Raw genomic sequence first — 15,016 nt, 5'->3', positions numbered from 1 at the left:
GGTCTACATGTGATGTGGACAATTTCTTGTGTAGAATGGAGCACTACTTTCGTATGCTAAAGGCATCATGGAAGATGCGATTAAGGTAAACAATGCTTCCATGTTTCTTATTGATATTGCGCTTTTCTGGTGGTGAGAAAGGTCCATAGATAAAAGGCATAGTAAGATTAAGACGTGAGAATAGTTTTATCATGAATTAAATGGGCAGTTTTATCCAGAATTTGCTGAGGAAGCTCGAGAAAAGTTGTGATCGCTTACGCAACGAGGCACAGTGGGGGAGTATGTTCGAGAGTTTAAGGAACTCATGCTCCAAATTTCAGATGTGATCGAGATTGAAGCATTTATTGCTTTCAAGAATGGGTTAAAGCCGTGGGTTAGACAAAAAATTAAAACGAGGTGTCCAAGAGTAGTCGAAAGCCATGACGGTAGTGGAGTCCATGGTCAAGCTGGGTCTAGGAAAAGACAAGCTTGAGTCTTTCAAGTCTGAGGAAATGGGTGTATATGAAAGGAATCACGAGGAAGATAATGGCAATGGCAACCACAATGGTGGTAATGAGAAAACATAAGTTGGGAAGAGGAAACCCAACAAAAATAGGGGCAATATCAAATGCTTTCTTTCCGACGGTTCACATATGTTGAAGATATGTCCGAAGAAATTCGTGCTTTATGAGAAGGATAAGTCGGAAGGTAAAGTCGTGAGACTTGGGTCGAGCGCAAGGAGTGTCGAAGCTAAAGAGGCCGAAAATGAAAAGAAGCCAGTGGAGTGTTTCTTGTGTCATGGTCCGCATAGGTTACGAAAATGTTCTGAAAAGTTTGCCATCGAATAGGACGATAGGTAAGACAAAGTGCCTAAGAAACTTGGTTCGAGCGCAAGGGGTGTTGAATCCAATAGGGCAAATAGGAGCAAGAAGAAGCGAGGGAAATACTTTTTGTGCCGTTATCCGTATGAGTTATAGAACTGTCCAAAGCAATTCAAGTTAGTCGTGGTCAAGGAAAAGACAACATCGAAGCTTGTTAAGTCATCGAAGGATTTTCAACCAAGGAAGATGTGATTTTGGCATCGGACTTAGATGAATAAGTAGCGATGCAAACATTGAAGCTAGGACTAATGAGGCTTAATTCGAGGAAAATAACAGAGTTTGTTGAGTCGTCAGCGAGGCTTCACCCAAGGAAGATGTGAGTTATGCTTGGACTTAGAGGAAGAAGTAGTGATGCAAACTTTGAATCTAAGATCAATGAGGCTCATTTCTGTTGATTCATCAGATGAGCTACCACCAATGGGTAAGATGAGTTGTGCATCAGACTTCGCGAAAGTGGTGATGCAAACTAAAAAGTGGACCAGAGTAAATATTGGGAGTAAGGTACATTTCAAACACTTTGGTAGTGTTTTGCGTTCTAACTTGTTGGCTTGACAAGAACATAGGGGCCCTATCAAAGTTCTTCAGTGAGGAGGGAGAGAGACTGTGGGCATATTGAAGCCTAGCAGTGAGAAACAAGAGGATTTCGATCAAAGCGAGTCAAAATGTGGGCAAGTGAGAGCCGTGGCTTATTACCGGCGATATGTACCAATGAGTGAGACAGTTCGAGTTAAGAGGTGATGAAAGCCGAGGTAAAAGTTTCGAAGAAATAGATGACTTGATAGTGACGTTAGTCGGGAAGGAGCCAAGGCGACAAAAGAGTTCCGAGGCGAATCAAGTCGGTGTCATTTCGAAGGCGTAATAAGTGCGTTGCAAGAATAGGTGGGAAGAATGTCACGGGCCACAGTTCAAAGTCCATGGCCATCGCACAAAATGCATCTCATGGATGTCTATAGTTTAAATGGGGATCATTTGACCTATGAGAGTTGGCTTGATTCAAAGAGTTATGGAAGAAGCCTATCTGTTTGAAGCTTGGGTGGCCCAATTATGCAAATATGGAAAGTTAGGCTACTGTGGTAAATAGGGAAACTAATCTTAGAAGTGGGTGAGAATAATATCTTGTAAGATTAGATATGATTTGATCATGTAATCTTGTAAATCCCTTGATTGTAGGGATAGGCTTAATCTCGTCCATTAATGTAATTTGATCTACACCGTCGGTTTTGGGAGGCTTAACTATAAATAAAAAGTCTCCCCTTCACTTGTAAATCATACATTCATCCATTGTATTCTTGTATTCTTTGAGAAAGTAATACAATTGGGAGCATCTACTCAAACACATCTATTGCATAAGTTTTCTAAGGCTATTTTGTTCTTTTGAGCCTTCTTTTGATTTGTGTTGCTTTTGTTATATAAATTGGTGCATTGAAGGAATTCTTTGTGAATCCTTACGGTGTTTAGATTGACTTAGGCATGTTTGGAATGAATAGATGGCCTAAAGTCGCACGAATTATGAGATTAAAGTTCTAGCCCTATGACACGTGAGAGTGGATATGGCAGCACGTGTAAGGGTTTGTGCCATAATGAGTGAGAGATTGAATTTGATGAAAGTCGAGAGTGTAAGAGAGCATAAGTTGAGAGAGAGTGTGTGTCATCCTATTTGATATGTTAAAAGAATTGGAAAAGGGAGGAAAACAGAGGGAGAAACAAAAGAGAATGAAAAAAAAAGTTAAAAGAACATAAAAGAAAAAAAATTAAATTGCTCAAAACAAACATATCTATAGAATGATAAATATAGATATTCAAATAACTTGTAAACTTTATTTTGATTTTTCAATATGAAAGCTTTGACAACTCACAAACAACTATCCAATCATGGGAATATGGAAAGCCATATATTTAATACAAATTGTAAGGTAGCAACAAGCATATCTATGGAGCATCCTTTGATATAAGGTCCTTAGTTGTTGACAACTCGAGCATTGCAGAGTTCATCAACACAGTCTCCCCTTTCAAAAACAGCTGCTGCCCCCATTCCAGTTCCTGCAATCACAAACACTCCAACTATTACTTTTCTTGACCAGATAAAGACAGAAAAAGGAACGAGTCTACACGTTTCAGTTCAATTGTTAACGGCAAATGAAGTCAAATCACTGATTGCAAAAACAATTACAAGCTACAGTTGACCAAGTTATCCCATTAAAGGCAACTAAGCCTCACTCCATTAGGTGCTGCCATTAAACTTGTTCCGATTCTTTACTTGGACTAAGGAGGGAGGGAGGGAGGCGTACCTATGCACATTGAGATCACTCCAAAGCGACAGTCCTTCCCACGACGCTTCATCTCGTACAACAGAGTTCCAACACAGCGAGCACCTGATACACAAAAAACGATATATATCACAAATTAATACCAGACCTTCCTCAAGATCAAGCTTATCCTCTGGAAAGGTTTGAACAGGTAATGTAGTATTTGTTCAGACGTACATATGTTTGAAGAATGTCATACATACACACAAATTCATCATAGGTGTGCATTTTGGATTCTTGGTACTTTTCATTGTTTGCTTTTCATGTATTTATTTATTACAAATTGTGAAATTTGTACCTGTAACACCCAAAGGATGCCCAAGGGCTATTGCACCTCCATTAACGTTGACCTTTTCACGATCAAGCCCCAGTTTCTTACAAGAGTATACGAACTGAGATGCAAATGCCTGATGAAAAAAAAATACATATTGCGTACTTAGAAAAGAAAGAAAAATTCAAATGAAATTCATCTTCAACATGAAATTAACTAAAAAAAATCTACTACCTCATTGATCTCAAACAAGTCTATATCATCAATCTCAAGACCTGCAGACTTGACTGCAGCTGGTATAGCAACAGCAGGACCGATGCCCATCACAGCAGGATCTACACCAACAGCAGCAAAGCTTCTACAAGATGGAGCATAGGAAAGCAGAGTGAGGGCCTCATCCTTTTAAGCTAACATATGAGTAGAAAAGATAAGTGATTATCAGGTGCAGCAAATATTCCTTCTCCTTTTCTTAAAGGCTTTTAATCTCTAAATTCGGTAAACTTGATAGGCACTGCGTGGTTATTTACTTATTGTCTATTTTTTCCCCCTCAAAGCCATAGCTTGTTTAACTGTTCTTTTGCAGTCAAGTGACAGAATTCTAGAACCATATCATCAGTGATCCCTACTACTATTTCGGTAAACGAATGCAAAATGGAGCCATCATCTACCTGGTCACTAAAAGATAATGTAGAATAGCTAAGATAAATGAGCCAAACTCAACTTGGAGCAGTTTTCATTACCTGAAAACACCAAGGATTGGAAGTCCTTTTTGCAGCGCCAAACTTCGCTTCATAAGTAGGACCGCTCCTGCACCATCACTCACTTGGCTAGCATTTCCTAAGAAAAAATTGGAAAACAAGTTTTCATTCAATTACATAATGTTCTTGTCAGAGTTTTTTTTTCACAAATTTCATCCGTATATACCAGCAGTTGTGGTTCCATCCTTCTTAAATGCAGGCTTTAACTTGGCTAGACCAGCCATGTTTGTGTCTGGGCGGATACCATCATCCACCGAAATTGTGACTGCCTTCTCTTCTCTAGTTTTAGGATCCACAATCTTTGCAGATTAACCATGTGAGTTAATGAAATATCATAAAAACACTAAACCGGAATAATTTACTACACGAAATTACCTTCGTGGATACAGGGACAATTTCTTCTTTGAATTTACCAGATGCTGTTGCAGCAGCAGCACGTCTATGAGATTCGACCTATATTATGTTTACAAAGGCGTTTCAGACAAAACAAAGATTTAAGTTTACATAGGTAGGTAATGGTATATTCTAAAGGAAAACCAAAGAACTTACAGCAGCCTGGTCTTGCTCTTGCCGTGTCACACCATAGCGTTGTGCGACATTTTCGGAAGTAATGCCCATAGGAAGAAGACAATCCCGGGCTTGGGCAAAGCTCTCTACCTGTAAAAATAAATGCAGTTGCATATTAAGACGTTAATGTAAAATATATCCAAAATAGTGAAAACGAGCTGTGTTTTATATACCTTCGGGTTAACTTTGCTTTGATCAGGAGCACTACCATTAGTTGTCATGCTCTCAAGTCCAGCACCAATGCCTACATTGAAAACCAAGAAGGTCAATACAGGAACCGAGGTGAAGGTTGCTCGAATTAAATCTTTCTTAGCATTCAAATATGTAGATCAGATAAAGCATCCTTACCAATATCATAAAATCCTGCTTTTATGCAAGCAGCAACATCGGCAACTGCTTGCAGGCCCGATGAACATTGCCTGTTGACAGTTCTAATAGGCACCGTATCTGGTTGTAACAGGTAACTATGTTAGCAACGTTTACATACAAAACAGGCATAGTTAACAAATGGAATTCAATGAAAACAAACAGTTAAAATCTCGAAAAAGACGACGGATTTGAAAGAATAACTATACCAGGGAAACCAGCATAGAATGCTGCCATCCTACACTCCGATGCTCTTTGTGAACCAGGTGCCAACACTGTACCAACAACTATATCCCCCACTTCACTTGGGTTCAGCTTTGTTCTATCAATCACAGCCTGCGCCGAGACTTAACTTAAGATGGGAAGCAAAAGGGATGTGACTTCAAAGACAACTTTACTTAAAAAAGCCAAGGGCATTTAACCTTTAAAACAGGGGCAAGCAAATCATCTGCAAGTGTATCTTTGAAGCCTCCACGCTTTGCTTTGCAAATTGCAGTGCGACATGCCCTGTGTAACAACAATTTCCCCCTCTTTAATACCAAAATTAATCGATCAAAGAAACACATAAAAGATAGATATTGTTTTTTTTTTCCTACTAATTCCTTTGGATTAAAAAAAAAGAGAGAATATAATTTGGATAACATGATATAGATTATTTGACTAGTAAATAACTTACGCAACAATCACAACATCATCCCCAAAAGCAGCCGTCCGGTGATAAGCAGCGCTATCCCCCGCCGCGCAGTTGGAAGGCTAATCAAACGAAAACAAAACCACTTTTAGAATAATAGAAAGAACCAAAAAAGTCCAAAGAAAGAAGAAGATGAAGCTTACAAATAGAATAGCAGCAGGTGATTGATGAGACTGAGAAGAGGGTTGTAAATGATTAAGCAAAACTTGTTGTCTGTTGATTGCTTTCTCCATTTTTCTATCAGAGTCTTTCCCTTCTTTCTCTCAAATCCTTTCGCTTCGGTTACTTACTTTCCTCTCCAATGGAAATGCAATAATGGGTTAATATAATACTAATAACTTAAATACCGTATATTGTCTGTTTCAGTGACTCTTGGGGCAGGTTGGGTCAACATTTTTAGCAGCCTTCCAAAATAGCAAGTCATCCAACAACCAATAAGAATTTGGGATCTTAGCTTGAGTTTGCTTATCAATTTTGGTTCATTTTATTTTAATTTTCTCTCTAGCTTGGCTTGTTTGAACATTGAAATTATCCACCTTTTTTTCAATTGGACGGAAGTGAGGGATTCTTTTATTTGGAAAATAATTCAAAAATTTTAGATTTAAATTTTTTTCTTTAATTCACTGCACTATTAAAATTACTGCTTGTTAACCGGTAAGGTAATCAAGAGAAAAATGTTATGGATTAATGAGGAAAGAGAGGGTATTTAGGTTTGGTTAGATATCTCTTTGGAGAAAAGTAGAATGGTTAGAGAAGAAAGGATCAGCATGTAGTGTCTATGAGCTATTTGCATGGTCCCTTTTACATTGACGGATAAATTTTGCTCCGTGTCTTAAGATTGTTGACATGGAAATTTAATTTGATACTCCCAACAGTACGGTGATATGACCTCTTAAGATGAGACATATTAGGATGACTAGTAATCAATTACTTTGGGCCTTAATGTGGTCCTCATATAGCCTTAGTGGAGATGCATAGTTCTAAAGTTCGCTAAGTTGTGGTTCGCGAACCAATTATAGGGTTTGGAGTATCTTTGGTTCCATTGGGATACACCTGTCGAGCTCTTCATGGGTGATCTGTGAGGTTCAGTACATAAGGTATAACAATTGTTATATAGCTTTATCTGTTTGCATTGTCTACACTAATCAAAACCTCTCTTTCTCTTTCTATTCCCACTCTAGTTTTTTTTTCATGAAACAACTTTAAACATCACGAATCTACAAACCAAATTTCAAACAACTTTTTTTCTTCAATCTCCGACATTGATTGTGAAATGGTCTTGGATCTAAGGTATGTTCTTCTACTCGTCGATAGATTCTGGTCCATTGTACCGATCATTGAATCGTTCAATGACTTAAATAAAAACTTTCGAATAGTTTAGTGACAAAATTGTAACTTGTTTTAGTTAAGTGACCAAAATAAAAACTTACCCATGGTTTAATGACTAATGGTGTAATTTACCCTTTTATTATCGAATAAATTTATTGTCTTCTATCCATTTCTCTTTTATTTTAGAGGTAATATATCATTTAGTACTTGAATTTGGATTTAATTTTTAATTAGGTATCTTAATTTTTTCCCAATTTGGTACTTGATTTTGGCTTCAATTTCATTTTGGTACCCATACTAAAAGGCATCATATGACCCAATGAATGTTTGACATCTGTGCTCTAGCGAAAAGAAACAGTCGATTAGGAAAAAACGAAGCTTAAATACTAAGTTGAACATTAAAGTCAAACTCAAGTACTTAACTGAGCTAAAAAAAATTTAAGTCTCAAATTAAATATTGAAATCAAATTTAAATACCAAATAGTAAATTAATAACCATTTATTTTATTTTGAGATTGATGTGGCGTCTTGCTCATTATTATTTTTTAATTATCATTTCAAAGTTTTCAAGACAACTTACGATTCAAAAAATCATCCCTTAAGTGTCAATTATTGTTATATAAAAAATGCATTACAATATAAAAAATCTTACTGTAATCCCAACTTGAAAATAAGAAGAATGCTACTATAACGTAAGAATAATGTTTCTTGCAAGCGAAAGTTTTGTTCAAAAAAAAAAAAATTGTGGTCGGAGAAGGACTCTCCGTGTAAGAAAACGTGAAAAAAAATCCATTTGTCCTGAAGTCAGCCGAATATTACTAGCAAACAAATATATCTTATTTTTTAATTTTTTTTATATAGGACCACAGAGTTATATTTAATAATTTAAATACCTAAATTTATATATTGGAGCAAAATTTATAAATATGGAAAGGTTTAATATAATATTTAGTATTTGAACTTAACATTTTTTCTTATATTGATATTTATATTTTTTAGGAGTCTAATTTGGTACCTAATCTTTTTTTGTTCGATTTGGTACTTGCTAAGCATTTTAAAAATTACTCTAATATTCTAACAATGTTATTTTTTTGAGGTAACAAAAATAATCAATATATAATTGACATGTGACAGATGATATGATATTTTTTGTATTTTATATGTTCAATTATTTTTAGTTTTATTTAATTATTTTATTTATTGAAAATAATGAATTTCTTTTTAATTTGAAATTTTACAAAATATTTTTTTCTTATTTATTATTAATTCGTTAAGCATAGCTCAATATCTATTTTTTAACACGAATTTCTTTTAATACTGACAATATTTTTATAGCATAACAAAAAATAACACCGTTAGTGTTTTGAGTAATTTTTATAATATTTAATAAATTTAGGTACCAAATTGAACCTAAAAAAAAGTTTAGATAGCAAATTAGGAAAAAAAATTACCAAGTTCAGGTACCAAATTATGAGAAAAAAATTAGATACTAAATTTAAAAAATATATAAAATTTAAATACCAAATATTATATTAAGCATATAAAATTTGACATTAAATAACATTTTCCTCGGCCGAAAATGAACGGAAATGTGAACAAATATTATGATCTTAAATGAATTTTCATTTGAAATAAATACATAAATAGGAATGATAACAAGTTAAGATACTTGCATTTAAATTAAATTGGAATCAAATGTGGTAATGAGTTGGTTTGGATTTGAGTTATGCCTGGTTTGATCGAAAATAGGTTTCAAATTTTATTTGATATCGTCTATATTTATAAATAGTTAACTTAAGTTTATTTTAAACTTGTTCATATTATTTTTAATAATTTGAATATTATTTTATTAAATTTTGAGATAAATATTAAAACTATACATGAATTTTGATCCAATATGTAATGTCATATATGAATTTTGATTTTGTACAATTTTATACATGAAATCTTAATTTGATTCAATTTTTCACAAATCATTAACAACATGTCAACATTATTGAATTAACATAATTTTACATTGATATATTGCATACACAAATAATTATATTAATCCAATATGAAAATAAATGAATGTATTCATTTTTTTTAAATGTGTACAATTGAATCAAAACCCAAGTTAGATGTCTAGATATGAACCACGATTCAAGTTTCATGTGTATAATTACACCAAATCAAAGTTTATATATAAATTTGATATTTATCTCTTAAAACTTTAAACATAAATGATAAATCTAACATCTTAGAATTATTTGTCTGCTATTCTAGTAAGGTTTTAGGATTTAGGTTTTTTTTAGGGTTAATTTTAGTAGATTTTAGGAATTTTAAATTATTTTATTTCATTTATGCTTTTAATGAATTATATATTATTAGTGTTAAATAAGACTCATTTCAAGTGATTCTTACCCAATGTAGGTCTGAAAAAGCGTGGAGAAAGAATAGTTTGACATAGGCAATTAAAGTAGATTTTTACTCCTGCTAAAGATTTTTTTACCCCAACAAATGCAAGCGGACAGCTCTCCACTCCAACGAACACAGAGAAAAGTTTGTTCACTGGAGTAACGCAACTAGATGTACCCATGGTCTAGGCTATGACGAGGCCCAGTTCTAAAAAATTTTCAAGCCTAGGCCCACTCAAAAGCCCATTTTATTATTAAAAATTAAGAAAAAAATATATTGTAGTTGATATTTTATATACTTTTATAATTAAATTTAAATTCTAAAAATATTTTTTATTATTTAAATTAAATATGGGTTGACTTGAAGTGCGAAAATTCTTATCTAGACCAAACCTGACTTAGGTCAAGTTTACTGGGCCAGGCGAGTTACTTAGCCCTTGGACATGTCTAGGCGCAACTACTTGAACAATTTTCAAAAGTTGTGATTTTTAGGGATTATAATAGGGAAAAAGAGACCTAAACTCAAGGGAGAGGAGGAGAAAAAGAAAAGCCACCAAAGTCTTCACGCATCAAGAACCAATAGATTTAATGGAAAAGACCGAGTTTCTCCATCAATTTCTTCTTGTTTCCTTTTTCTATGACTAGCTATTGTTTTTATTTCATGGTGTTTTTAATTTTCTCCATGAACTAAGTTCTCTTTTTTAGGGTTGAAATGAATTCCGTGTTTAGTTAATTAAATATTTTTCTATTTCCATATCTTTTTATTCTTAACAGATATTTGATTATTTATTCATTCATGTTCTTTATTGATAATAGTCTAACCAACTATTTATCTGACAAAACTTAAAGAAATCGAAAGAGAACTTTTTGTTTTAGGTCTAAAATGAATAACCGTTGATCTAAATTAGATGTGTCAATTCGTGATTCGTAATTATGATAAGAAATGCTTGATTACCTTAAGTAACCATAATTGGAGTTCATTCTTAATCAATTTGGTCTAAATTATTGGCATAGAAATATAGGTCAATAGTTACATTAAATTAGTTTTTTAATTGCTTGAAAAAGAATTAAGGGAAATTTAGTACCCATGTTAATAATCAACTCTATTAAAGTAAATTGGGTGAAGATAGAACAATTAGCTAATACGTTAGATGAAATTGTAATCCTAAGTTATTATTATTGATTGATTATTTCGTTTTAATTTGCTATCTCATTTCTGCTTATTAAACATAGGAAATTTTATTATCGACTTATTTGGATATATATTAGAGTAATATTTGGTGATTAGCGTTATAATTAGTAACAGCTCTCTATAGGATTGATATTTTTTTTTGAATAAATAAGGGTTGGGGATATTTTATTGGAAAACAAAACTAATAAATTTTCTGATAACATCAAATGGAAAAACTAGTCAAATCAACAGTCATAAAGGAAACTTAAACGACGGCTAAAATAGTAATACCCCATACCCGTACCTGAGACCGGGATAGGATACAAGGCATTACCGAGATTTTCAGAATAATTTCAATTAATTTATATTATTTAGTATTCATTTTCATGTTTCATGTAACATCCTTTTCATATATTCAATTCAAACATCATATAAAATACGATACAATATTTAAATTGTCATATTTACATGCTCATTCAAAATATACGAACCTACCTGACTAAATTGCAGAAATACCAAGTTTTAGGGGCATATTGGTAATTTACCAATTTCTCAAATTGCACCCAATCTTAAATTGATAATTTCATTCAATTTATTAATTTAGATAATAAAAAAATTTATTCCCTTCAATTTAGTCATTTTTGACATTTTTACAAAATTACCCCCTAAAGTTTTACTTTTATTCAATTTAGTCCATGAGCTTAAAACATGCAAATTAGCCATGCTAACTGAATATTCATATATATATTTTCCTCCTCCTCCTCTCCATTCCACATCCTTAATGTATATAACACACTTGTAAGTAACATCATCTATAATTTTTATTATTTACTTTTATGAATATTCAAGCTGTCCATCTGTGTCGTAGTCACTAAATTATTTATATCTGGAGCTATAGAACTCCAAATTAAGATCCACTAATTTTTCCTGAAACTAGACTCATATATATTCTTACCATAAAATTTTCAGAATTTTTGGTTTAGCCAATAAGTACAGTTTATTCGTTAAAGTTACCCTTATTCTGCTGTCTGACAGTTCTAACACTTCTTCACTAAAAATTAATTATCTCCTCGTACAGAATTCAAATGATATTCATGTTTATTTTTATTGAAAATATACTCATTCAGAATTCTAAACATATAAATTTAAGCCCCTAATTATTTTTATCCAATTTTTTTATGATTTTCAAAAGTAAGAACAGGGGAACCCAAATTCATTCTGACATTATCTCACAAAATTCATTATATCTCATGATTTACAAATCCATTGCTTACATTGTTTCTTCTATGAGAAACTAGACTTAATAAGCTTTAATTTCATATTTTTTTTATCTTCTAATTCGATTTCTAAAATTTATGGTGATTTTTCAAAGTTAGTCTACTGCTGCTGTCCAATATTGTTTTAATGCAAGTTGTTTAACCATTCTTCCCCCGAACTTTAATAAATAATAATTTCATCCCTACTCAATTAGCCTCTCAATTGAGCTGATTTTTCTCAATTAACACTTTATTCTATCACCTTAAACTACTTTAAAACTTTTGGAAATCATAATTTCGGCACTAGACTTTAATTCTAAACATTTTCACAATTAGGTCCTAAAATCAATTTCCGTCAATTTTATTTAATAAAATTATCTTATATCAAAATTAAAGCTTCAATTCTATGTTTATTCATCATATGCTTCCAGCACTCATCCATAATAACTTTAAAAATTAGCCCTTCAACATAAAACTTATGAATTACTTTACAATTCAATCCTTATTTCATTTCTAACTTGAATTTCTATCAATTAAACCCTTATTTCATCACTTTACTCAACATAAACATCATCTAGAAATCTAATAACTTTCAAAATATCAACTTAATTTTATCAAAATCTTGTTCCAAAGCTTCTAAAACATCAAAATTAAGTAAAAATGGCTAAATTGACTTACCTATTAAACTTCCAAACCTTGAAATCTAAATTTTTCCTTTTCTCCCTTTCTTTCTTTTCTTTCCTTCCCCTGCTCTCTGTTTCGTTTGGCTTTCTGTTTCTATTTCTATTCTTTCTTTTTGGTTTATATATATAATAACAATAATAACTATAATAAAAATCTATTTAATAACAAATATTTATTTAACATTTGTACTAATTATTTTTATACACTTGTTTTTCTTTTCTTTTATATATATATAATAACTTAATAATATACTCATTATATAAGTAAATATATATGTATTTTACAATTGTATGTATATTAGTATTACACATGTCACCATATGCACCATACATTTGTCTTATTTGTATTTATTTATTTCATAAAAATATTATAATATAATTATTCAATTAATAAATATCATTTATAAATAATAAATATCTACTAATAATTAAATATACATATTACAAATTTATGTATTCAATTTGTTACACATGTATTTTATAATTACCACACATTTGTCACTATTTTAATTTATTTCATAATATAATATTAATAATAATTAATATTTAATATATATAAAATCTAAGAAAAATCTTAGATTTTTCAATCTAATTACCGCCTCAACTATATTAAATGGCATATTTGCCATTTTGGTCCCCTTTTTTTATTAATCTATAATTAAATTTTCACACCTTATTCAATTTAATCCTTTTATCAATTGTCCTTAATTAAGCTAAATTCACTTAATTAAACTCTAATTAACCACTCAATTAACTTTTTAAATATTTTTGATAATTATTTACGGATCCATTTTTTAGTAACGGAGACTTGAAAATACACTTTTTCCGATAACCATAAAATTTGGGTTATTACAAAAATAAACCCAAAGTCCTTAGCTAATTAAAACAAATAAAACTTGAAATCCCCATCCGTTATGAATGCCCGTCTCCAGCTTTGTCATTTGCCCAAATATCTTTTCATTTTCATTTGCACTGGAGAAAGCCTGAGAGATTTTATTAGGGACCCTCTCAACTACCCCTTTTCCGTTTTCCTTTTCGTTGTTTCAGTTCGATTCTCGTGGGTGTTCCAGTAGCCATTGACGGTTGGCGTATCCAGGGACCACTCCATGAAGGTAAATCATCTTCATTTCCTTCAAGCATGTTGTCGCAATGATGTGGGCTAAGCAATTAGCCGATCTGGGAGCATAACGGAAAGTAATGATCTGAAATTTGCTTTTTTCTCTTTGAATATTTCGAATATGTGCACTAACTTGCGATTTGTCCACTGATTGCACCATGCATTTGGTTATGATGGACTTGGAGTCGCCCTTAATAACAACCTTTGTGTAGCCCATTTCTAAGCCAGTAAGGACAGCGTCATAGTAGGCAATTGCCTCTACGTCAAAAGCCGTATCTACCGCTAGGTGCATGTGAGATTTAGAAATTTCAACCTCCCCATTTCCAGATCTCGCCACTATCCCCGATACCGATCTGTAAGTTGTGCTATCGAACAAGGCATCAAAATTGATTTTAATTATTGGATTCTCTGAGGCTTTCCAATTTTCAATGTCCTGAAATTTTTTTAGTTGTTCCCCATTCAAACCATCAATTCACCGATATAATAGTGAACATATTTTGCTATATCTTCCCATGTATATGACTTCCCCTCATGCAGGTTTCTGTTTCTGTCACGCCATAAGACCCATATTCCACAGACAAATAACCGACGCTGAGTTTCACCGCATTTATGAAAGATCCATGTAAGCCAATCAAGCCATTCTCTGGGTTTCTTTGATTTATCCATGCAAGATCTAATCCATTCCATAACTCTGTTGCCACAGAACATCCAACAAAAACATGCCACAAATTCTCAGAATAAACTTTGCATCTGGGACACATATCAGCACGGGCCACTCTTCGCTGATATAGATTGACCATCGTAGGAATATAATTTCGAGCAGCCCTCTATAGCATAATTTTAATTTTATTTGGTAGTTGAACTATCCAAAGATTTTTGTAGAAAAGTTTTGTTGTATTTTATGTAGCATTATAATCTGATGTATAATCTTGAGTCTGTTGTACAGGCCAATTTTGGGCCATCCCCAAAACCCAATAACTAACCTACCCTAATCCAAAAAAACCCCTAAAGCCCATTAAACAAAACAAGCCCAAACCAATACCAAAACCCTAGCCCGACTATTCCAAAATTTTTTTCAGCCGTCAACCCTCAGCCGCAACTCAGCCCCCAGTGTGCTACCGAACCTCTAGGCCAACCACTGGCCACCTTGTGCACTACCACCATCGCACGCCCCACGCATGCCCCTCTCCTCCACGCGTCTGACACCCCCATCACCAACACCGGCCATACCCTGCAAACACAAAC

General features: G+C 32.9%; 1 protein-coding gene and 1 long non-coding RNA gene across 2 annotated transcripts; one reads left to right on the top strand and one right to left on the bottom strand.

Annotated features, from left to right (window-relative positions):
• Positions 1 to 2,658: 2,658 nt before the first annotated feature.
• Positions 2,659 to 6,330, bottom strand: LOC107924670 (3-ketoacyl CoA thiolase 1, peroxisomal). Its single transcript, XM_016855221.2, has 14 exons — positions 5,963 to 6,330; positions 5,805 to 5,881; positions 5,551 to 5,635; positions 5,338 to 5,464; positions 5,111 to 5,209; positions 4,936 to 5,006; positions 4,745 to 4,852; positions 4,571 to 4,648; positions 4,362 to 4,494; positions 4,178 to 4,274; positions 3,672 to 3,795; positions 3,465 to 3,573; positions 3,149 to 3,232; positions 2,659 to 2,900 (listed from the first exon to the last, which is right to left on the bottom strand). Exons 1-14 carry the CDS (start codon positions 6,050 to 6,052, stop codon positions 2,818 to 2,820), a joined length of 1,365 nt encoding a protein of 454 aa, XP_016710710.1. The 5' UTR covers positions 6,053 to 6,330; the 3' UTR covers positions 2,659 to 2,817.
• A 7,228-nt stretch (positions 6,331 to 13,558) lies between these two features.
• LOC107923321 (uncharacterized) lies at positions 13,559 to 14,688 on the top strand. The gene is made up of 3 exons (XR_001691567.2): positions 13,559 to 14,126; positions 14,309 to 14,393; positions 14,475 to 14,688. It is a non-coding gene; the product is annotated as an uncharacterized lncRNA (long non-coding RNA).
• The last annotated feature ends 328 nt before the right edge of the window (positions 14,689 to 15,016 follow it).

This window comes from Gossypium hirsutum, chromosome A11, assembly GCF_007990345.1.
Source record: "Gossypium hirsutum isolate 1008001.06 chromosome A11, Gossypium_hirsutum_v2.1, whole genome shotgun sequence".
Taxonomy (NCBI): Eukaryota; Viridiplantae; Streptophyta; class Magnoliopsida; order Malvales; family Malvaceae; genus Gossypium; species Gossypium hirsutum.
The sequence above is the reverse complement of the archived record's forward strand: the minus strand, read 5'-3'. Positions and strand labels throughout refer to the sequence as shown.

Excerpts from the sequence above, each read along its gene's own strand:
- LOC107924670 (XM_016855221.2), bottom strand. The coding sequence starts at position 6,052 with ATGGAGAAAGCAATCAACAGACAACAAGTTTTGCTTAATCATTTACAA. Across the intron at positions 5,636-5,804 it reads GATGATGTTGTGATTGTTGC|GGCATGTCGCACTGCAATTT; the intron begins GTAAGTTATTTA and ends GTTGTTACACAG. Across the intron at positions 2,901-3,148 it reads AGTGATCTCAATGTGCATAG|GAACTGGAATGGGGGCAGCA; the intron begins GTACGCCTCCCT and ends TTGTGATTGCAG.